At 33.9% G+C, this 24,863-nt stretch overlaps 1 protein-coding gene across 2 annotated transcripts in view; it reads left to right on the forward strand.

The window, feature by feature from the left end:
* Positions 1 to 7,279: 7,279 nt before the first annotated feature.
* Positions 7,280 to 24,863, forward strand: part of LOC124359287 (YTH domain-containing family protein 1) — a 49,479-nt gene continuing 31,895 nt past the window's right edge. The window contains exons 1-3 of one of the 2 annotated variants that reach the window (XM_046811905.1): positions 7,280 to 7,510; positions 7,654 to 7,678; positions 16,896 to 16,966. In XM_046811905.1, coding sequence (XP_046667861.1) covers positions 7,487 to 7,510; positions 7,654 to 7,678; positions 16,896 to 16,966 — 120 coding nt within the window. In that variant the 5' untranslated portion in view covers positions 7,280 to 7,486. The remainder of the gene's footprint in view (positions 7,511 to 7,653; positions 7,679 to 16,895; positions 16,967 to 24,863) is intronic. The other variant, XM_046811906.1, reaches the window with a different exon arrangement.

Below are 24,863 nucleotides of genomic sequence, written 5' to 3' on the forward strand. Positions count from 1 at the left end.
GAACAATTTTAATGCAAAGACTATAATATATAACAAAGTACTACTAAAAAAGGCGAGTAAAACAGAAAAAAGGTATAGTTGAAACAGAATTATAGAGTGCCATATACTAATTTGATGATTTCTTCTCGAAATCTAGCAGGGCTGGTGGCGAAGAAGTCAACAAGATGTCCCATCTCATTTCCGCTGCGTAGAAGTCGAGGTATCGTACTCTGTTGTTGGTAGGTCGTTGAATAGTACAGTCTTGCAAAGGTGTCTCTCAGTCTCGTATGCCCAGGAACATGGAAGTAGATTTTGTTGAGTAGTTGCGGGCAATCAATGCTTCCGATGATGATCTTGTGGAGAAAGATAAGATCATGTATCTTTCTACTAAAGGTATTAGTACATTAGTTCAATAGTACAGTCCAGCACATTTTTATCTAGCATAGCTTTTGCCGATTACTTCAAAGAGAATCTTCGGAGTCAAATTCTGACCATCTTATTTTTTAGGAAATTTTCTAAGTTCGATAAGTACTTACCTTATAGCTAAAATCTAAAAACGGCGTGAAAACTAAAGGCTACTTCTTAGAGAATTTGCAAACTATAAATGTAAACAAATTTAAAAAATAGTGATTTTGTTAAATAAAATTATGTTTGTCCTGTCATAAACGAGGTTTACACAGAACACGTGATTATATTTTCCATACTCTTTCAATTAATATTTCACAACTTTAGAGAAAAAGATTATATTTTTCACTGCTTTAGAGACCAGTTGGGCGTATCCCAGAGGGATATTAGAAATAAGAATATACCTATATTCATCCCAAGGGCCCTGATAATTTTCGTGCAAAATTTTAGTACAATCGGTTGGATGGTTTCGCCTGAAAGCAAAACAAACAAACAAAGACACTTTCAGATTCATAATATTATTTTTAGGATGTACAACATATACGAACTGCACGTAATTCAGAATAGTCAGAAATAACCCAAACAATGTCACTGCACAGATTCTTTCGTTTTAAAAAATGTGGTGCACGTTGTTTGTGTATCAAGGGGTTTTCCCACACAAATAAGAGGATAGATTTTAATCCTCTAAAGTAGTGATCTTTTTTTATAACAGTATCTATTACTGTTTCTTCCATGTTATCTACTCAATAATATTGTAGGAGAGCTACCAAATCGAGTCTCCAATAAATATAATCGTTTTGTTTGTTGATATGCCATTTTGTATGCAGTATCTTGATTATTGAATGAATTTAAAATCTTTGAAAATATAATACTGAGCGTATTATTACTATTATTAAAAAGTTATTGTAATTAACGTTTTCGGGCATTTAACATTTATCAGTTATTTATTTTATAACTAATATTCTTATTAATATTTTATATTTATCGTTAGGTAGTTTATTTAATTTAATGACCATGTTGATTCGATGTATAAATTTGTAACTTATTATTTTGTCTACCAGTTTTAATATCATTAATTTAATATTAGTAATTCAATATATTGTAGTCATCTGTGAGAATGTAAAATATAGTAATATGAACGAACATTAAGCTTTGCAATCAGCGTAGGAGACGGAAAATATAAAAGGAACAGCATACAATTTAGAAGCTTTAATTTGTAATAAAGAAGAGGCTGAATACGAGATCGTATCTCTTAAAAACATAATCCTGGCTCTGAAGTAGTAATAAAAACTTCTCTCCATTTACTTTTTAAACAATAATGTATGAATATTGGTCAACTGAATTCAAACTGCGAAAACTACCTCGTAAATTAGTTGATAAGAATCTTATTTAGAATAGTACTTTATCATAAAAACCCCAGTTAGGGTTTCCTAAGTCTACTTCAAGGTGTTAAACACTCACTTCGTTGGAGGAAAATCTTACTACTGAAAATCGTTTTGGCCCTTTCAGCACCAACGAGACCATATGTGAGCCTGCTGCTATACTAGAGGTCAAAGCAGAAGTCAATGCAACCAATTCACCAAAGACAACATCTTGCCAAATGGCTACAAACAGTGATTGTGCCAATAACATATATGTCTTATCAGATAGTCATGGAAGAAATCTATAACAACAAAGGAACTCCCTGTCTTGGAAATTTAGTATCTGTTTTGACGAACCCATGAGCCAAACTAAAACATGTAGTAAAGGATGGCAAACAATTTTCAAACTACTCAGTTTAAAACGATTATGTGGTTCGTCTAGCCGGAACTAATGATATAGGGACATGAACATTCACCAGTGACTGTATCTCACAGAATTGCAAACGTCTTTTCAATTCAAAATACTAAAAATGTAATTATATTTTACATACCCTACTGATATAATACGAATTTAGTTAGTGATGAAGTTTTCTACATCAACTTTATTATGAAGTACTTAATCGAAAAATACGTAGAACACAGTAACACATAATCCTACTAACGAATACTTGAAAAGGATCCACTACACGCGACATGGACTATATCTTAACAGATAAGTGAAGATTATTTGTGATCTAGTGGCTAATTCACATTTCTGAGATTGAGCAGAATATGAGACTCGTCTCTTCACAGAAAAACATGAAGACTGAAACACCCATACAAAGTAAGCCCTACGGCTACAATATCTCAATGTCGACATCAAATATTGATGTGGACATAACTGAGCTGGTTTCGGCGGGTACTTCCACTTCTCTACACTCACCAACCTCTCAACGTTTTAGTGGTTCCTCTGGTCGATCCTCAGACGCATAAACTTTCGATGAACGACTTCCCTCCACTGCCTTCAGGACTACAATACGTATATGGTAATTCAACCCAATTTCTTTCCTCGTCGTTCCTGTGTATCCCTGTCTCACCTCTGCAGTCTTCGCTGAGTACAGATCCTCAACACCAAGTTAACGTACCCCTATAAAGAATAGTTATTTTAGAGATTCACCCAGACCAAACCAAATTGTACAAAGTAATATAAAAAATACGAATTACAAATCAGCTTGGCCAACAAGAATTTATATAATGTATATTCTGTTTTATTTCACATTAACGTATAAAGCATTAAATATTAATAAATGTTAATGAAAACACTACTTTTCCTAATTGTTTATTTTTTGGAGGTGGCCTTTCGAAACCAAATTTTTCATCTTCAGGCAACTCCACAAATTTTGTGCCTCGTCCAAAAAATAAACAATTTGGAAAAGTAGTTTTTTTCATTAACATTTAGTAATATTTAAAGAATTTTCCAATTGCTCCAAGAATCTTCAATATAAAACATTGCCAATAACATTGATCTGAGTTTATGGTATACATTGATGTGGGCATAAATTCAACATTTTGTACATAATGAATATGATACAGTTAAGGGCAGTCTGACCGAAGAAATTTTTTGTGTGTGATTTTTAGTTTATAACACTTTATTTTTCTTTGGAATCTCCTCTTTCTAACGATATATAGTACATATGGTACAGAAAATTCTAAATAAGTGAAAAAAATTATTTAAAATAACCTTGCACTCCAAAAAGTCGATCCAGCCCCGCTACTATAGTCAGACTCATAAAAGCAACCCGTGAAAATGATACCTATGACCACACCAAGCACTTCCATTAGCCTGAGGTGATACTTCAAGAGATCAAACCTATATTCAGGGATCTTGCCAAGCCAGAACTGTTGCAAAAATGTCTCAGAGGTAAATCCCAAAACCCCAATGAATCTTTGAATAATGTTATCTGGAGTAAAATACCTAAAAGAACATTTGTAAATCTTGAAACCCTGAAATTTGGTGTATTTGAAGCTGTTTTGACATTCAACAGTGGACACTTAGCTAAAGTAAAATTAATTGAACACTTAGGCCTACAAATTGGAAGGAATTTACTTCAAACTGCAAGACGTCTCGATTTCGACCGTGTTTCCAAAGCTGAAAAAGCTGTTTCCGATATGGAGAAAAAAATTAGACAGTCAAGAAATGTTGCCAAAAGGAAGTTAGAGTACTTGTATGAGGCAGAAGATGATCCAGACAATCCTAGTTACTGTGCTGGACATTATTAAAAGGAAGAAAATTTATTTATTACATATTTTTTTTTTTTTTTGCTGTTTACCGAAACTTAAATTTTTTAAAACTGTAACTGTATAAAACCTACACCGATTGAGATATCTTAATGAAATTTTTAACACACATTCCTTGGCTAAAATACTAGTGCCCTATGAGAGGTTTTTGGGATATAATTATCCTAATTTGATTTTAAAATATTTATATATTAAAATTTTAAATTTTTAAACACAAAATTTTTAAAAATTCATAATTTATTTATTAAAAGAAAAAAACTAAAAACCTCTCCTAGGGCACTAGAAAAATACATGATCTTCAAAATAAAACCAAAAGCAGTAAGCTATCTTTAAATAGTTTTCAAGTTATGCAACATATAGTTAACATTGCGTTCTTATGGGAGTCGGACTCCCCTTAAAGTCATTTGCTTGATTGATATGGGGAGTTATTTATTTAAGATTATTAAATTTGTGTTAAATAGCACTGGCGATCAGAAGATAATGAGTCAATTTTATACAGTTTGGATTTAATATATATTTCGAAAAGTCTCACAATAGTGGAGGCAGTTCATTTGTAGCTGTTTGGTACAATCTGGAGGCAAGTCCAAGGACAGTTATTCCTAGCCTTTCAATAATATAATAAGGTTCAGCAATCGACATAAAAGGAAAGGCCCTCTTCTGCCCTTTATTGTACTAACATATTACCCCCGGCTTTTAATATTAATTTGTTTTTAGAGCAGTTTGAAAATATTTTATCTGTGAACCTCATGAAACCTCAGAAACCTCATGAAAGGACGTAATGTTTTGTGGTGATTTTAATATAGACATAATATGACTTGGGAATTCAACAGTTAAACGAGATTTGTTTTGTTTATTTGAATCCTATAGCATGTTTTCTCACATTCCAACCCCAACAAGATAAAAAAAACTCGAAAACAGCAATTGATCATGTAGTTACGAACGGGGACTAAGTAAAAAGCTAAATTTTATACTTAGATCGTACCGCACATCTTGTAACACTCCCCTCAGTTGCACGGAACAAAAATATTTCAAAAGTGCAGGTCAGTCAAAACAAGTTTTGCGAAGGGAAGCTAGGAAAGTTTTTAAAAGTGCTCTTTCATACTTTAAATGGAAACAAGTTATTGATACCAGTGGCTTACAAAAAGATTTTAATACTAATGTTAATGTTTTTTTTAATTTTATTTTCTTAAATTTCAAAGAGAGCTTACAAATAAAACCTATAAAATTATATGACAAGAAGAAACATTGGTTGGTTTCTTGAAAAAAGCCTCCTAAGAAAATAAGAGGATTATCAATGTAAAAGTTAAGGTTTAACGTATAATGACTTTATATTATACTACAAGTCTTATGTAAAGCTGCTTCCAAAAGTCATTCCAATTTGAAAGAAACTTTGCAAAAATAGATTGATTAGAGAATTTCATAACAAACAAGAAATTACTTAGAGAATTGTAAAAAAGAAACAGGCAAAGAATCAAAAGAGAGGGGCATTTGTAATTGCAATGAAGAATAACATTAGTTCATACAATGTATTTATCGCTAGGTACTTTAATAATATTTTCATCTTTGAACCTTCTGCCACAGCTCCGGCAACGAATCTCAATGACTTCCTAGTAAAACTTGATCGATATAAGCCTCTTGTACCAGCTTCAATGTTTATTTTTCCAACTATTAAAGGGGAGGTTAGTAAAATCATCCAATCCCTCAAAATAAAAAGTTCGAGTGGCTGGGACGGCATTTAATCTTTTTTTGAAGTTCTTTGTGTATGATCTGGCTTCTCCTTCACCAATTCTCATAAACCTGTATTTAGAATCGAGATATTTTCCCGAAGTTGAAATATACCACAGTCTATGGTTGCCATTCCAAGACATATCGACGCTGGTTCATGTATTCTCCAAAGTATATGAAAAGACCATTCTTACCCGTCTCTTCTGTCATCTAACCATTGTTGAAAGAGTACCTATAAATAACTCTTCTGGCTCATTTTCGTATCTAACTTAACTTATTTTGATGTTTAATTTAAATCTTTTCCTTTCTTTTAACTATTTGTCTGAAAAACAGTTTTAGGTTAACTATTGTATATTTATATTCTTATTAGTATTGGTGACGAATCACAAAATTTGTAACAAGTTATTGTTGACAAATGAAAATGTGAAAAGAAAAAAAGAAAAAGAACCTTTATAATAAAGCAAAGAAACCTGGATGTACTACAAATTGAACCTTTTACGAAAATAAACAATCTTGCCCAATTCTGTTCATAACCTTTTCTTAAATTAAATCCAGATATAAAGAAAATAAAAAAACAGAAGTGCTCCTGTATTTAGCATTGTTGATAATGAATGAGCTGCACACATCAAAATCAGATGAACTATTGGGAGTGAGTGATGTTGGACGATGCTTTTGGTTGGAATGAGCTGTTGAGTAACCTGGAAATAAACTATCGAACGGTATTTTTGTCCTCCGTAGTCTAAGGCATAAATAACAATATAAAGTTCTAAAAAGTTTATTGCTGCTAATTCTAGTCACATATGTCTTACTTAAGTTACATACCCCACTTAGGAGGGCAAAAATACACAATTTATTTTCGAAATCTTACAAAAGAAGGTGCTGCGAGACTGCCTCCATAGTCTTATTATAAATAACACTTCAAGAGACTAATAATACTTACAGCCTCTAGTCTTTAAATATTTGAAATTTTGTGTTACATAAAGACAAACAAACTTGGACATATACATTCGATTTCAAAAGCCGAAATATTTCGTTTCAAAATTTTTGAACACTGCTTCTTGTTATTAGAAGTATAAATTCACTGAAGAAATTCTGTACTAAATTCATGTTAATGATTTTTACTGAATAGTAAAATTTTTCCTGTAACTAGCTCAGTTATCTTACCAGTGTGATTTATCGGTGATCCCTCCTTTGAAAACATTTTGACTCACCGTCCTTATGGGTCATTTGGGTACGACTCTAAGTACAAGTAAAAATTATACTCCAGATCTGTTGAATGGACATCCGGAATTCCATATTCAAGATTTAAAAGAAATAATCTGAATACAAACATTCTGTTTTATTTTATTATTTTGACATTTTAATCCATGACAATTTCTTAATCGGTTATATTTTAGAGACTTTGGTCAAAGTTCTAGTTATTAGAGTATTTGTTATTAGCATCTCAGGGTAACTTCCGCACGGAAATACAGCTGTTGATTTAATTTCTGAATGTACCCTGACACTGTGACGTGCCCTCTGGCGCATGCGTGGATGTTGATCAGCCGAGAAGAGATCCGAGCTAGGTCAGACGCCATTGATTTAGTTTGTAAGTTGTTTTTGTGCACTTGGACTAAAATATAGCCGGTGAAAAGTGTTGTAGTTTTCGAAACTTACGTTGAATAGACACTACTGGTTATTTGTGGTTCATTTAAGTGTATAAGGTTGTTATTAAGGATTACTAGTGTTGGAAATAGGTAATGTCAGCAGGCGTGTCAGATCAGGTAGGAAGAAATTTTGTCTTCGGGGCGTAAAATATAAAATAATCATAATCTTGAGTGTTTTGTGTTAAATAAATAAGTATATTCTTCTCTGATATAGTAATTTTTCTTTTTCATGTAATTTCCTTGGCACCTTGCGGCCACAGCGGATGAAAGGACAAGGGAATCAAGGTATGTTTTAAAAACAATGAAGGATCATAGTAAGGTCTTGGTCATATGCATACAATTTTACTATAATTTCATATTTTTAGATTGCCATTTGTTTTCAACATGTTTAGCAAGAATGTGGGTATAACCTTTAGTATAGGTCTACTTTAAACATTTGCTGTGGTTTTGGGTGGTCTTTAAAACTAGAAGAATTTTAACTTTAGAATTGGCAACAGAAAGTCTTGTTTTAGATGGGTTCTTTTTGTGGTTTGCAAACACTGTAACTATTTTTTTCACTCTAAACATTATGTTTTACACTCTAACTGGCAATAAACATAAAGATAATGATCAGGACAATTGGCAATTATGTAGGTTAGGCCTGTAGTGCATAAAGGCATATAGCAGACATTTGGGGATTGGTAATTTTTACGTGTAGGCTGGACTATTTTGATTTTGTTGATTATTTTAGTAAAGAACAAACATTATAATGATTGAAACTTTTTCATATGATTCTGTTCCCTCTATATGGTTATGACAAACATCTTTCTTATAATAAATTTGACCAGCTTACCAAAGCACCTAAGATTCTTTGTGGAATGAATTTGTATGCAATATAAATGTATGAAATTTGATCCATTTCACCTTGTGCTCAGAGCAGTGTCTGAAATCTGACACTGTTGCTGAGTTCTCCAATCTGGAGTCCACCATAGCTACATTTAACTTAGTGTAGAAATTGTACTGCATTTTACACCTAGCATTTTGTTATGTTTAGGGAATAATTTAAATTTTGTTGGCTTTAGACTATGTCATTTGAATAGCTGATGACAGATAATGAGGTACACATACAGTTTATAGTAAATAAACTGTTAAAACAACTTGTGCAGTATAACAAGTGGCCACCAGCACAATCTAATCATCAATATTCATGATTAAGCCTAAACTTCCAAAACTAAAATATCTAAACTGAGTTACGTTATAAGTATTTCAAATTACGGTATAGTTTAGATTAATATCCAAAAAAAAAAGGTAAGTAATAAGGTTGCAGCATGGTAAGCGGCCACCACTATAATCGAATTAAGGTACAAAATTATCGATTAGAGATACCTAAACTGCTGAATACAAAAACATTTTAATTATAGTTATTTACAACTAATTATTGCAAGCTGTTTTTTAATTAACGTTTTTACAAATTAATTCACACAAAATAACATATTTTTTATGGTATTTGGGGGGTAGGGTACGATAAGCGGACCCGGTTTTTTATATCGAAGAATGTAATCATCGATACCTAATATTCTAATCTCAAATCCTAGACTATCAATCGATATAAAAGTGTCTGTAGTCCGCAACAACAAACATATGTTTTAAATTAAAATGTGAATTTAATATTAACAGTGATCAAACAAATTATTATAACCAAAATTAGGAAAACTGAAGACGACCATATTTACTCCTCTCACAGTTACATTTGTTTCTTACCCACAAATTTCACATAATGGGTTTTTCGGTACGAGTCCTACATGTTGAAGCCACGAAAAACATGTCTTATCACCTTTCAAAGCAATGTTGTGTAGTTTTCTAAAATTAACTGCCATTCTTAATAATCAAATGTTACTTATGTAAAATTGAAATATTACCTTACGTAAATTTCAACTTGAAAGTGTTTACAGCTGTAGATATAGATTATTTACCACGCCGTAACCTTGCTCGCGTGTTATCGTTCCTACATCACGGATACCCCAGCAGGCCCATGTTCCATCTGAACGAATACCTTCGCAGCTGAATTTTCTAGTATACAATAGCGAGCGATACGATGTGGCGCACCATTGCTGTTCGTGCGGCCGCTGACCGTGAATTAATTCGCCCCCGCTGGTGCCCGCGCCAAAACAATACGATCCGCAATGGGTTAAGATGATGAAGACATGTACGACCCAATCTTTTTGTATTGGACAGGAACCATCAATATCCCTAAAGGAGTAAATCTTTCACCTGTATATGTGCGAAAATGTACAGTAGTGGGTTCTAAATCTAGACCAAATGCCAACTCACTGTATTCCTCTTGACTCTTGATGCTAATGGACTATTGGAATTAACTTCAAAAAGCTTTGTGCTAGTCTTTACAGACACCATAAATTTAGAATAATCATTTAGGCTTGTAGATGAGCTGTTATTTATACTAATTACTTTATTAATACTATTGTCTAAAGCAGCGGTTCCCAAACTGGGGGGCGTGGAGAAAGTCCAGGGGGAGCGTGACACCCAAATGAAATAAATAAAAAAAAATTACAAAAATAATTTTCTCATAATAATACTCCCCTCCCGCCATCCATGACCCCCACCACCCGTTACCTCCATTTGGCCTTGGCGTGAGTGCAAGTGTCCCTCCACCCCTACCACGCCCGCCTACCACTACCCCCACCGCATCTTCAATCCAATGTCAATAACCTTGCACTTTGTTCAGTGCTTGCATTGTAACTAGTCCGTCCGCCAGTCCGTTGTGCCAACAGTGCTTTCCGTGAATTATCGTCAGCGTGTTTGCTGTATTGTGGGTGTTCTGTATTTGCTGCGACGTTTGAATTGGAGTAATTGTTTTTGTGTTGTGTGAGTTCTGTGTGAAGCTGAATCAGAGAAGATGAACACGGCAAAGAAACGCAAGTATATTGACGATTATATTCAATATGGGTTTGTTTCCTTGCTTAAAGATAATGTTGATCACCCTCAGTGCGTTATTTGCTATGAGGTATTAAGCAATGACGCGATGAGGCCTAATCGTCTTCTGAGACATTTGTCAACCAAACATGCCTCTTTAAAGGACAAACCTAAAGAGTTTTTCGCTGCAAAATCTAAGAATTTAAAGCGCATGAAGTTAGATAGCACTGGTCTGCTGCTCAGTCATCTCTAAAAGTGCTTGAAGCTTCATATGAATTATCTCTTATTATTGCTAAGGAAAAGAAAAGTCACACTATTGGTGAAACGCTTGTTAAACCGTGCATTTTAAAAGCAGCCGATGTTGTCCTTGGAACTGATAGTAGGCAAAAGCTATCACAAATACCACTTTCAGACAACACCGTAAAACGCTGCATTGATGATATGGCCAAGGACATTAAAAACCAGGTGGTTGATGCAATAAAAAAATCACCGTTTTTTGCTATCCAGCTTGACGAGAGTACAGACATAGCACAATGCTCTCATTTGCTTGTATATGTTCGTTACATTGAAAATGAAAGAATGAAGGATGAACTGATGTTTTCTACTGAGCTGTTGACCACTACTAAAGCTGTAGATGTGATGGAAGCAGTATCAGACTTTTTTAAGAAACACGAACTTTCTTGGCAAAAACTTATTGGTGTATGCACAGATGGTGCTCCTTCAATGCTGGGTTCTCGTTCAGGCTTTGTGCAGTTGGTCAAAGAGAAGAATGCTGATGTGGTTGGGATTCATTGTTTTATTCACCGCCAAGCCTTGGCAGCAAAAACTCTTCCTAACGAACTCAATGCTGTTTTAAAGCTTTGTATTAAAGTAGTCAACTACGTTAAGAACAGTGCATTAAATACTCGACTGTTTAAAATTCTGTGTGAAGATTTAGGTGTGATCACAAAACGCTGCTATTTCATACAGAAGGACGATGGCTATCAAAAGGCAATATGTTGGGAAGACTATTTGAACTCCGTGATAACGTTTTTGGCACAGCAGAAACAAAACGAGCTTAGTGCAGAGTTCAAAAAACCCTGGAACCAAGTGATTTTGGCCTATTTATCAGACTTTTTTGACACGTTAAATAACCTAAACTTGAGACTGCAAGGTGCAGACTCAAATATAGTAACACATCGGGATGCCATCAAGATGTACTACATCAAGAGAAACTACAACTTTGGATACGTAAAGTGTCAATGAACCCCAGCTATTCAAGTTTCAGCAAAGTAGTGTCAGTCTCAGAAGAAGTATGTTTTGAGGACGTTTTTGAAGGACCGCTTTTGAAAAACTTGATAATTGACCATTTGAAGAACCTCAAGGAGGAGTTCAGCAGGTACTTTCCTAACTTGTCAGAGGAGTTGTACAAACTATCAACTGACCCGTTCAACATGGACATACAGTTGCTGCCAGAAGAGTTGCAAGAGGAGGGAATAGAAATAAAAAATGACTCTGCTGCAAGATACGATTTTGACAAAATGGACAAGCCCTCATTTTGGTTAAAGTACTTAAAAGTTTACCCCAGTGTTTCAGGGAAAGCTGTTCGGATATACTTGCCTTTTTCAACAACATACATGTGGGGAAAAGCGTTTTCAACTCTTGTGGTGATCAAAACCAAGTACCGCAACAAACTTGATGTCGGAAGTGACCTACGCTGTGCTTTGTCTGAAACTCAACCCAGAATCTGTCAGCTTATCCAGAACATGCAAGCGCACCCATCTCACTAAATTACATTTTATGTTTTGTTTTTGTAAGTAGGTAGGCCTATTGTTTCACCTTCCTTAAATTGAAAATGTATCTGTGTTACAATGTTAAATTTTGTATCAGTTATTATATTCGTTTTTCATGTAATACTTCTTTAAATTTTCACCATACGTACAATTATTGATATGTATAGGGGGGTGTGGGGGGGTCTCCAATTAACCAGAGGGGGCGTGGTACAAAAAAGTTTGGGAACCCCTGGTCTAAAGGTCATCTTTTTCTAAATCATCAGCATGATCGTTAAATGCGATGTCTCTTCTCCGCAATTATCTGTTGTGATTTGCAGGGTAATTATTTATTAAATTAAGCTTCTTAGTTATAGTTTGCATGCACACATTCAATACATGGTCGGAACGGTCACAAGAAATGCCATTTAGAGAAGAACTGACACGTTTTCAACTACAATAGCAAAATTATTTGTTTATTCACATCGTAGACTCATATTGCCAATTCCCAGAGCTTTGAAATCTAGACAGGTATAGGGTCCACTTGGTCCTTAGTTAGTTTTAGGTTTATCTTCCATTTACACTGAAATGTTATGCCTATTGTAAATGTTATGCTTACAAATCTGATTGAGGTAACAACCCAGGAAGATGATATCTCCCTATTTCTCTATTTAGATGCTTCTAAAGCAAGAGAAATTTTGCAAGCCCACTCAAAGGCTTTCTCCTGCAACAGCTTTTCTCTGATGTACCAATTTAAGCCCCTAAATAAATTACGCTCTGAGAAATAGATTTGGTGTAGATAAGTGTTGTATTCCTGATTGTTAAACTTAAATTGGCAAGTTAAAGTTAACTTCCGAAGGGCTGCAATAAATTCAGCAATAGCACCTTGATCTTGTACTCGACATAAAAATTGATGTTGTCAGTGTAACATTTGGGACAGGACATAAATAATTTTCCAGTAATGCAAAAGTTCAGAGTATGATTTAGTAGCTGGTAGAACAGGAGCTATCAGACTAGAAAGAAGTTGATAATACTTAGTTCCAAATTAATAATAAATTGAGCCTTAAGTTCACCATTATTTCCTATGATTAACAACTGCATTTGAAGGTAATTTAAGAGTTTTTCATAATTTTGATCATAGTTTCAACCTCCATGGTGAAGATTATTGATCGTTTTATTTTTGTTATTTCAGTTCTGTTTCCTACTTCGCAACTTCTTTGGGCATCTCGACGTTGCTTTTCCTGATTCGTTAAATTTGGTTGTGTAGTCATTTACAGCAATAATCACTGTTATTCTCCTTTTTGTTGCAAGTGAGTGATTTTTTTCTGCACATTCAACGTAAAAGTTGATGCCGTGAATGTAATTTAAAGTATATTACTTATTATTGTGTCAGAATGAATATAAAATACATTGTATTGTTTTCTTTTACTTCGTAATTTGAAATAAAATTCTTTGTGTACTTCTACATTAGCAGTTAGCAGCAAATGTGACTTATTGCCCTGCAGTATAGAATGATTTGGTTAAGTGAGTTTGTAATATTTTTAGTTCTCAAACATTAGTGATCCAACTTTTTGAAATTTTATATTTTACTAATAAATACTATCTTGAAAATGTTTTTCATCTGTCGCCCACTCTGATGGGCAGAGACATTACTGTCAGCCTGTTCAACTATTGGTTCCTTTTGCGAGATTAAATAAAGTGTAGGCCCTTCAGAAATTTAATTGTTTTCTGTTGTTTTTCTTTTTATATTCATATATTTTAAGCATTTTTCTTAAGAAATAATATCAGATATTGTGAATTGGTTAAAGTAAACGTCTACCCAATTTCCTATAGTAGTACACTTCCAATGCATAACACAGCCATGATGGACTCCAGATTCCAAATGTCAAGTCTGTAACAGTGTCAGATTTCAGACGCTGTACTGATTGGAAGGTGAAATGGATCAAAACTGATCATTTGCGTTGAGTTGAGTACACTTACATTTCCGCAACTAATCTTTAGACGCTCACAAACCTATAGGGTATTGCACAGAAATTAACATGATAACAGGAAACAGGATTTCATCATCATTATATATTACAAAAAGTATAACACCTTTTACCTTTATAACTGTTATAACTTTTGTAACACATAACGGTGGCAAATGTCCGAAATCTTGTTCTGTCATACCTTCCATCATCAATAACAAACTTTAAACAAAGAATAAATTAACATATTGAAATTTAGGTTTTACATTCCAAATTGTTCATCAATCTAGGTGGCTCAAGTGTCAGAACCTGTAGAATTTTATATTTTACGCTACTGATAACTACTATCTTGTGGAATTTATTTTTTCCCTTCTGATTGTCCTGTATGAGGTAGCACCTTTGGTGATAGTATCTAGGCATTACTGTAAATCCGTTCAACTAACATTGTGTTTTTCTGAACCATAATTATTTATATATTTTTTAGTGTTTTCACTTGCTAAGCATTTTCCAAAAATATTAAAAAATAACAGATAATGTGCGGTGGGTAAAGTAATTATTTACTATATTGTAATTGCTTAAATTTTGAGCTGTAGGCCTAAGCCTTTAACCCATTGCGGATCGTATTGTTTTGGCGCGCGGGCACCAGCGGGCACGAATTAATTTACGATCAGCGGCCGAACGAACAGCAATTGTGCGCCACATCGTATCGCTCGCTATTGTATACTAGAAAATTCAGCTGTGAAGGTATTCGTTCAGATGGAACATGGGCCTGCTGAGGTATCCGTGATGTAGGAACGATAACACGCGAGCAAGGTTCCAGGGTGGCAGGGATGATGTCTGAATCATAGTCTAAATAAAGCGGCTCGGGCGAAGCGATTACAACATCCAGTCATTGTCTAGACTAAACCCGCTGACATGTACTTCTACGTCGTTTAGTTCTGTGTCACTAACCTCAAAAGTATTATAATAACAACTGAGGAAAACACCCAATTAGAAGCGCTAAAAAGCAGAGAGTAAACTCATATGAATGATTTTTCAACTTTGACATACAACTGCGATTTGTAGGATATTTATAAAACTTTTTGAAAACTCTAAACATAGACCGATGTTAAACATTCTAAGTTGACAAGTGAAGACGATCGCCCGATCTATCAGACATTAACAGAACTATTTGGAGGGAAACTTAAAAGCAGACCGCTTTTGCGACCTGAGCTCGTCATCGTGCCGTTAGGCCCGGCCGCTGCGTGACGAGCTGGGCTCGTCAGTGATCCGCAATGGGTTAACATTTTTACAAACACTGTATCAGCTTCAATTTCTTTAATATTGAAATTTTACAAATCAAACCATAAAATGGATTAAATAATGTAATCTCCTGTTCCTATTTATTATTTGTAGCGTATTGCATGATGTATCAACTTAAAGTTGTATTATTAAAATCTAAAACCATTTTTAGCTATTTCTTAAAATACTTTAATTTTTAGAAAGAATTAGTAGGCTATGACAAACCATATTGCGCAAAAATTATTAAGAACTTGTGTAAATATTAGATTATAACTCAATCAGTCTATTGATGTAGGGGACTTGGGGAATCGGGGTTTATGGTAAAGGGAGGATAACTAACTGAGGAGGGCATAACAGGGTTATCAACATTCCTGCCAAAACACAAATTAGATGTGGAACATCAATAAAAAATATTACTAAGCAAGCTATTTCTTGGTTTGTTGTGTTTCTCACACTTGTTTCTGGGGAGAACCTATAGTTCAAGCAGCACCGGTGGGCTGGTCTTCCACAAATTTCTGGGGCCCCAAAACGTACTGAGTACCCTAAGAATGTTACAGAACTAAACAAAAGAACTAAAGCAACTAAAGAAAAGCATTTTGTGTTAATACTCAGTTAGAGAGTTCTTAATCAGAATTTGTTTAAGAAGTACTTCGTTTATTTATGTATTTATATTTTAATTTTATAATAACCAACTGTTTAATTTTATTATAACTCGTAACATTCCAAACATTCTTGATTATTATAATAATACATGCAAGTCAACCTTAGAATATTGTATAGAATGATAACTCAGGTTTATTTAGCCTCAGATCAGGCTTGAGTATAAAATACTATGTGGTAATTTTCATCCCATTCCAAAATACTAACCATTTGATTTTTTTATACATTTTCCTGTTTACGATTAATATACATATAATCGTATATATGTGATACGAATGTGATATGTGGTATCTAGAATGTGATACAGACACTAGACTGTGTAAAACTATTTGTAAAAACTACAATAAAAAATGTGTAGAGTACAGCTCTGGCACTACGCCCCTGTGTGATGCAACAGTTCTAAGGCCTGATCAGGTTGAAGGTTGGAACCCTATAGGATATTGTATAATGTTATACGTAATAAAATAGTGTATCAGCATGATATGTGTAATTGATAACTAACAATACTACTGTAAATCAATTCAAACCAAACATACTATGATGGAAATATTTATATAATAACTGGTAGTTAAGAAGACCAAGGTAATATTTTATAGGTTTCGTGAAAGAAACTGAATTAGTATCAACATATCTGGTTCTGAGGATAGGCAATGTGTTATTTTGGTGTAGGCCTGAAAATCTCAACACATGTTGAGTATCTTACACCATAATTCATCAATGTATCAGAATAAATTTCAAATTTGTTAAATAGCATAAGCTTCTTTCTGTTCACAAGGTATAGGCTATGCTAATTTATTGATAAAAATAATAGATACATTTGAAAGTACAGGTTTTGTGGAACATAGAGGAAAATAACTCATTTAGAAATTATTTTAAAAGATTGCTAGTCTTGTAGTCAAGCACATGTGTATGAAACCATACTAATTGTGTTCACAGTGACAAATGGCCCCAAGGACCACGTGAATGAACATGAGGATTTTGATTCATGGCGATCTCAGCATCATCAGGTACAAAATTATGCTAGTTTTATCTTTAAGACTATGTTTCATACATGCTTCAAAATCTTCATTTGTTCCCATCGAATGGAAAGGTACATTTTCTTTTATAGTGTTAAAAATAAAATCCCAGAAAATGTCAGTGATATTTTATCTAAATTTAATTATGTTACTTTTAATCTCACCAAATGCTCACAATAGAGGAATGAACCAAAACAAAGTGGTTTATGCCTGTTTGCATATAGCATGTGGACATTTGGGGGATAGTATCATTGATAAATTTAGAAAACACTCCCGAGTCCAGTGTGGAGGAGCCCTGCAGGTTGGATTAGTTTACTGCATGGGTTCTGAACTGGCTGTGATTGTGATCGCTGGTATCTTTCCCATCTACCATCTTGCGATGGAGAGACAGGCGATCTACTGCCACAGGACCGAGGTGGACAAAGATACTGCTGCCAAAGAAAAGCGCCACCACAGCTTTGACCACTGGCAACACGATTGGGAAGCCGAGTCGAGAGGACGTTGGACCTTCAGACTCATCCCGGACATTAGACCATGGGTGGAACGGCAGCACGGTGAGGTTGATTACTTCGTAACCCAATTTCTTTCAGACCACGGGTACTTTTGAGCCTATTTGTTCAAGATGGGCAAAGTTGCCAGCTTGGCCTGTCTGTTCTGTCGACATTGTACGGCACAGAACACGTTTTTCAAATGTGACAGGCATAGTAAGGCTTTTCTCTCTGCTGAGATCGGCTTCGCGGTCACTCCCGAGAACATTGTTGAGCTATGCTTCAAGGAGAGGACACCTAGAACTGTGTGAAATGCTATATCCAGTTTGTACTTTGCGCAATAAGGTCGACCTCAATCGGCCTTAATACTCTGGTTCTCTCGACGAGGAAAGCCCTAGTGGCGTAACTTGTGTAGTCACAGGCCTAGCCCGAAGTAATGTGCTAAACAGTTCCAGGCTAGTGTCCTCGGAGACGAGGGGATTTTTTAACCGTTAGTGCGTGGGACAATGAGCCTGTGGGTGTCTAGCACTATTGAAGGGGCAATGAACCTTTCAGTGTGCACAAAAAGCATTAACCTCCCTCCCAAAAATAATCGATAGTTGTAACCACTAAGTGTCACCAGTCTGTGTTACTCGTAATCCTTTGAAATAATGGTCGTGTTTTTTATATATGTCTTTAATCACAAATAAGTAGGGAATATTTGGAATATAATATAATTTCATTTTGATTTAATAGTGGTAATCTACATAAATGGTAAGTAAAAATTAAAAAGAAATTTGTAACTTTTACAAAAATATGGCCAATACACAGATTTTAAATATAGGTAAGTGATTTAATTTATTCCTATAGGAGAATTATAGGAGAATTATTATTAATTTATTTCTCTATAATTCTCCTTAACTTCCTGAAAGAAATCATGTATAATAGTAACACCCTAGTTTAAAAATAAATAGTATAGAAAAGTATGCACAAGATAGCAAATATGGCTATTTCGAATAAAATACAAATCAGATAAATCAGTAACTTTTTTTGTTTCTAAATGTGAATGTCAATGAGGCTGAAATTTGAATAAACCACACATACGAAATGTTAGTAATGAAATATCTTGGTTATCTTAAACGTGAACAAGTTGGCTAGGGCCGTGAATGGCTGATGCAGATGACAAACTGCTCAATGGTGTTGGCTTACAGAAAATAAAAACCCAGAAAATTGGTGATAGTAAACACCAATTTAATATTTAAAAACTATTTCATCAAACAGGATTATTCAACAATATCTTGTATTGTGTATTTCCTTATCATTTATATAAAGTAAACAAAATTTCGAGATAAATACTAATACTTCTAAAACATCTAGTTTCCCTTACTGGTGATGGCTGTAACTTAATTCATTTCAATTAGAATTAATTTCAGTTGAGATAGAAAGCTCTAGTTTCTGCTGTCTTCTTTTATCAAAGACATTTCAAATGAGGCGTCAATGGTTCTTTACATTAAAAAAATTTGAGCTGTCCCCCAAAATCCCATTTTGGGGAAATGGACAAAGTTGTAACAGTGGCTAAAAAGTTCATTTCTTTGTCCTAGAAATATGTCCCGAGTTCCATTCCTCCATTTTTATCCATCAAAAACTAAACAGAATTTATCCATATTTTTTTAACTCACACTGTAACACATAAACATAAAATTAATTAGAATAACAAATGGTCAACTAAAACCCTTTTTGAAAATTATTTTATTTCAGACATGTGTTTCAGTATTAAACTATTAATTTGAATAAAATCATTTTCAAAAAGGGTTTTAGTTGAACCATTCATAATTCTAATATAAACCTAACCCTGTAATTATTAACTCCATAATAAAATTAAATATAGTCCTAAAGTTGGGAACAAATCACAACTATAATACAAGAAGAAAATATCAGTCAGCATTTGTAAACCAAAATTCATTGTAAATGTAATCAAGTTTATGGTATAATTCAATGTAAAATAATCTGTATAGAAAACATTAATAAAGAAAATTTTGATTCTGAAGTAAACTATTGGCAGTTCATTTAAGGTACTAACTATTCCTTATCTATTTATCACTATGTTTGGAGGAAACTAAAAAAAAAACTCTTAAGTAAAAATACTTTAACTGCCATACCACGTATTTTCAAAGCAATGAATTGAGTTACTGTAAATACTACCTGTAGTAATAGTGCCAGATTCGTTTTAGACATCATCTAGGAAGTCTAGTCCTTCAGCACAGTGATTCGCTGTGCTGGCTGAAACTACATTAATCTAACTTAAAACATGGTTGATGAGAATAGTTTAACCTTGAATTACAAAATATATAATTTTGCTCATTCATTGAACAAGTACATGTTATTTAATTTAGTTTTCTGTTCGTCGTTTTGCACAAAACATTTATGTTATGACAGAAGCTGAGTATATCATAAACCTATAAAATTTGTATTATATGTAATGAATTGAACTGTTTTGTCAGTGTTTAAACCTATCATATTTCTATTAAATATAATGATTGACTGATAACTGTTTTGTCAGTGTTTTAAATGAATAAAAGTATCATTCAGTGTTATAGTAAACTTGAATTGATGCTTTGTAATAATAATTCTAATTTCACCCACTTCAGTTGGTGGTAAGTAGCCTATATTTTGGTAGTTTACAGATGTGCTGATCAAGTGTCGATACTAGGCTAGGTTTTGTCCCACAGGCAGCATTTTGGTAGCATTGCTCAAGACCACATTACTACCGTGTGGTGTGTTCTGTAACGTAAAAAATACATGTTGCATGTTTTTGTTTTTATTTTATTAAAACTTTTAGTACTAATTCATCAACATAAAATTATAGAACCTAATGTTAGGCTAAATGCTTATACAATAGTAATAACTTTCCATAATATTATCTTATGGAAAGTTATTACTATTGTATAAGCATTTAGCAATAACTTTCCATAAGATAATATTATGGAAAGTTATTACTGGGAATTTTTACCAAAAGGCTTAATTTCTATGGTTACAATAAACAGTTTTTATTATGAAAAAAGGAATATTTATTGAAGGCATTAGACTTTTAGGTAGGAACTAAATAATACTAAAAAAATATTAACACTTACCATAATTTCTGTCAAATGTAGTCTTAAACAACTTGAATAAAGTAAAATGAAATATGTTTATTTGCCTTATTTTGTTTCTGTTCATGAACATATTTGTCAAAGAATTAAAAATTCATTGTTTAAAAAAGATGCACAATTGGACGCAGTTGGATTATTGTTTAAAATAAAAATAAAAAAGTATATAATACATTATTCATACAAGATATTTTCTGATTAAGCTGTATGTCATTTGATTTGACAGGATTGCTAATATTACTAAAGTTTGTAATGTTTGATGTATGTATATATATATATATATATATATATATATATATATATATATATATATATATATACAGATCTTTTTCTTTAATTTGGTATGCTAAATTTGTCAATTAGTGCCATGACAATTCTCGCTAATGCTGCATGTGATTGCAATGCGTTTTGGCAGTGGTCTATTGGCCGTGATTGGGGGCTTAAATGGGGTTAAATGAATATTTTTTAAATATATGGTAAGGTACTGGTAATCCCAGTGCGTGTTTGTATATATATATCAGAATGCTTTATTCGCAGACTACAGAATTAGAGTCAATAAACATTACAATAATTAATGTAAAAGAAATATTATTAATGAGCACAAAAAATGTTTGATGGTCATTTAAACTAAGCAGTGAGCCAAAATCTCTTTCATTACGTAAATTGATCTCTCCACAAGCTATTTTCATAACATTGTCTTCAGCTCATTAACAGTGTATCTTCAGCTCTATAGGGATTATGTTGAAGAGCTTTGTCCCTGCATATGTAGGTTTGTTAAACAGGGAGTTTCTGTGGAATGGAATAATGTCCTCTGCATGTCATGTAAGCTGTCCATGAAAATTTTGTTTTTCAGTAATTCAAGCTTGTAGGAAAGTGAAATAACATAAAGTTATTAAGAGGGATTTAACAGTCAGTGTATTTAGATTCTTGTAAATTTCTCTATAGCAGTCGTATGACAGCAAGTTAGCTGTGATTCTCAGAGCTTTCTTCCGTAGAACCATGATTCTTTGCGGACTTTCGCAGTAGCTGTTTTCCCATAGAACTGTACCATACTTGATGCACGACTCACATGCAGTATAAGCCATCATTGTTGCCTCAGGAGTACTAATAGATTTCATCCTTTTGAAAGAAAAAATAGCAGAGTTAAGTTGATAGCTTAGTTCATTAACATGATTATTCTAGGTAATTTTCTCATGTAGGGTGATTCCAAGTTGTTTAGTTGAGTGAACTTTTTTCAAGTCCAGGAATTCAACAAACAACATCCTTGTTTCTTCCTAGTGTTAATTGTTTTTATTTTACCTTCATTGAACACTAGGTAATTATTTTCATAAATTACTGGGACAAGCTGACTGTAATAATATGTTAATTTTGAGTTGCTCTATTGATCTGTTGGTGGATAAAAGAACCGTATCATCATTGTAAGTAACAGGTAGGCAGGTGATGAGCCAGGTGTGATACAAATAAAATAAACAGTACTGGGCTCATAGCAGAGCCTTGGGGCACTCCTCTGTTTATAGGCAGTTGAGCCGATATTCCTGTTTTGGTTTGACCATTTGATTGGTTAATTACTACTATTTGTTCTTGATCACTTAGTAGCTGCAAAATCATTTTAGAGCAGTCCTTAATGCCTATGAGCTCAACTTTGTTAAGAGTAAATTGTGGTACAAGCAATCAAATGTCTTGCTCAAGTCTAAAAAATACTGGTGATTGTATTTCCAGAGTCAATGCTGTCTATTCAGTGTCCAATTAAGGCAATCACAACAGTAATAGTTTATTTTCCATCAAGGAAACCATGCTTTCTTTTACAAAGAAGGCTGTTGTTGGTTGCTACGAAGATCAAGAAATTTAGATAAAATAATTTTCTCTATTATTTTAGAGGAGACAGTTGGTACTAGGGAGATTGGTCTGAAATTCTTGAGTTCATGTTTACTTACCTGTTTGAGCAGAGGACAGACGTTTGAAGTTTTAACTTTGAAGGAAAATGAACTTGACTCATTGATTTGTTAGCAATATTAGCAATTTGATGGCATAGATAAATCTCACAACATTTTACAAGAATAGAGGAAATTTCATCTACTCGGGCTGAAGAAGCAGATTTCAGGGTGCATATAATACTGAGAACTTTGTCGTGATCAGTAGGTGGAAGAGTCGACAGAAAGTTTACTGTGAGGTCTGGTAAGATGGTTGTTCAGTTTTTAGATTGTTCATTGTTTTTCTTTGAGGTCTCCTCAGTGATTGTTGGAAAGTACTCAGTGAAATTCACCACAACAATGTCTTTGTAACCTCACTCCCATAATTTATTTACCATACCATGTGTCAGGGGATTCTTTCAAGAAGACCTTTCTTATGTATTGTCTGCAAAATGGGTTTGCTTTTATTGGTAACTCATTGATATAAGGTTCATCGGCAGATTTTCTTAGTTCTTTCTTTCTTAGGTCATAAGCTTTCTTCCTTGCTATAGCTTCTTCTTTCTCCCTGTCACAATTAGTTGAAACTTCTTTCTTGGGCTTGAAGGAATTGCCTCCTCATAAAATTAGCATTAGGATCAGGGTGTAGCAGTTCATGCTTATTACGTTTTTAAGTCTTGTGTCTAGAGCATGGCAATGTAATTAGAACAGGCAATATCTAGGGCAGTTGTCAATTTGTCAATGTATATATAAAGCTGGAATACACTGACTGGTACACTCTGTCCCAGCTCTGAAAAGAAAGAAGTGCCTTGAAGCATGTAATGTTTTAAGTGATCTGCTTGTTGATGAAGTAACTATATGTTTTGGAGGAATGTCCAGCTGTGTAACTTGGTCAGTGTAGTCAGAGAGTCCTCTGTGGATTACTGTCAAGGCTGTGGAGTTATGGTTCAGGTTTGTGTAGACACTGTCAATAGATGAAAATTGATGTGTTGGGATTCTAGTTGGAGGAAGGTCCAAGTTGAGCTATACCAAAAAAACGAGCATGTCATCCAACTTTTTTCCTCTTGTCCAGGATATCAACTTTAAAATCATCCACAATACAAATATATCATTCTTCAGAAGAATATAGTTATCAAGACAGTCCAAGATGAAATGGGTAGCGCATGATCAAGCGGGGACCTAGGAGGACAATAGACTCCAATAACATAAAGATTGCTTTATATTTATCCAAGTTTCACTGCTGTGAGCTCACAGACCACTCACTGCTTAGCTCTTCCAGATTGAGTCCCTCCACTTCATAGCCAAAGGTGTTATTTTTGTAAATAGATGCTCCTTTTAAGTGATGTTCCCTACTGAAAGAGTTTACTAGAGTGTATTTTGAAAGTTTTGCAGCTTTAATTGTGTTAGAATTTAAGCCATGCTCTGTAAATGTAATAGTGTCTGAATTTGAAAAATGAAGTTAATGTGGTAATCGTTCAGTTTTGTACTGACTCTGTCAATATTCTGTTGAATATAGATATTTTCTTAGTTCAAAGAAGTGTTATGTTCCTTTTGGACTTGTCAAGATGCATTGTACCAACTAGTTGTTCTCAATCCCTAAAAAATACTTTCTAAAGGCATAGTTTTTTTTGTTGCAAGGTGCTCATTGTCTGATGGGAGAGGGATAGGAATATTATTTTGATTGGTCAAAAATAAACAGATTTCTGAGCTTCTTCAATATTTTTAATTGAAAAATCATCACAATGTTTCAAATTCTTCTAATTTTTTTGGTAGTGATCAGGGACTCATTATGAACTTTGAAAGTACAGTCAAACCTCAATATAACAAATTCCTTGATATAACAAATTTGTTTAAATCCCCTAGAAGTCTCCATAAGAATCAATGCAAATTTCACCTCTACATAGCTGAAGGACATAGAGTGTGTGCTTAAATGGTTGAAGCAGTGCCGAGACAAAAATATTACAATAAATGGACCTATACTTCAAGAAAAAACCCAACAGTTTGCTTTTGAACTGGGACGAGAACTTCCAAGCTAGCAATGGATGGTTGCAAAACTTTAAAAATTGAAATGAATTTTTCAAAAAGTGTGCGGTGAAAGTGCAAAGAAGATCTGTACTGAGTGGAAAGATAAACTTCCCGAGCTAACCGAGGGATATGAACCATAAAACATCTACAGTATAATGTAGATGAACTGGATTGTTTTTCAAATGTTTACCTGACAAAACATTGTCATTTAAGGGTGATAAATGCCATGGTAGAAAAAATAGTAAACATCGCTTGACAGTTATGCTGGGAGCAAACTGCACAGGGACTCATAAATTAAAGCCTTTAGTAATTGGAAAAGTGAAAAAGCCACGTTGTTTTAAAA

The sequence above is a fragment of the Homalodisca vitripennis genome, chromosome 4 (assembly GCF_021130785.1).
Source record: "Homalodisca vitripennis isolate AUS2020 chromosome 4, UT_GWSS_2.1, whole genome shotgun sequence".
In the NCBI taxonomy this organism is placed as follows: Eukaryota; Metazoa; Arthropoda; class Insecta; order Hemiptera; family Cicadellidae; genus Homalodisca; species Homalodisca vitripennis.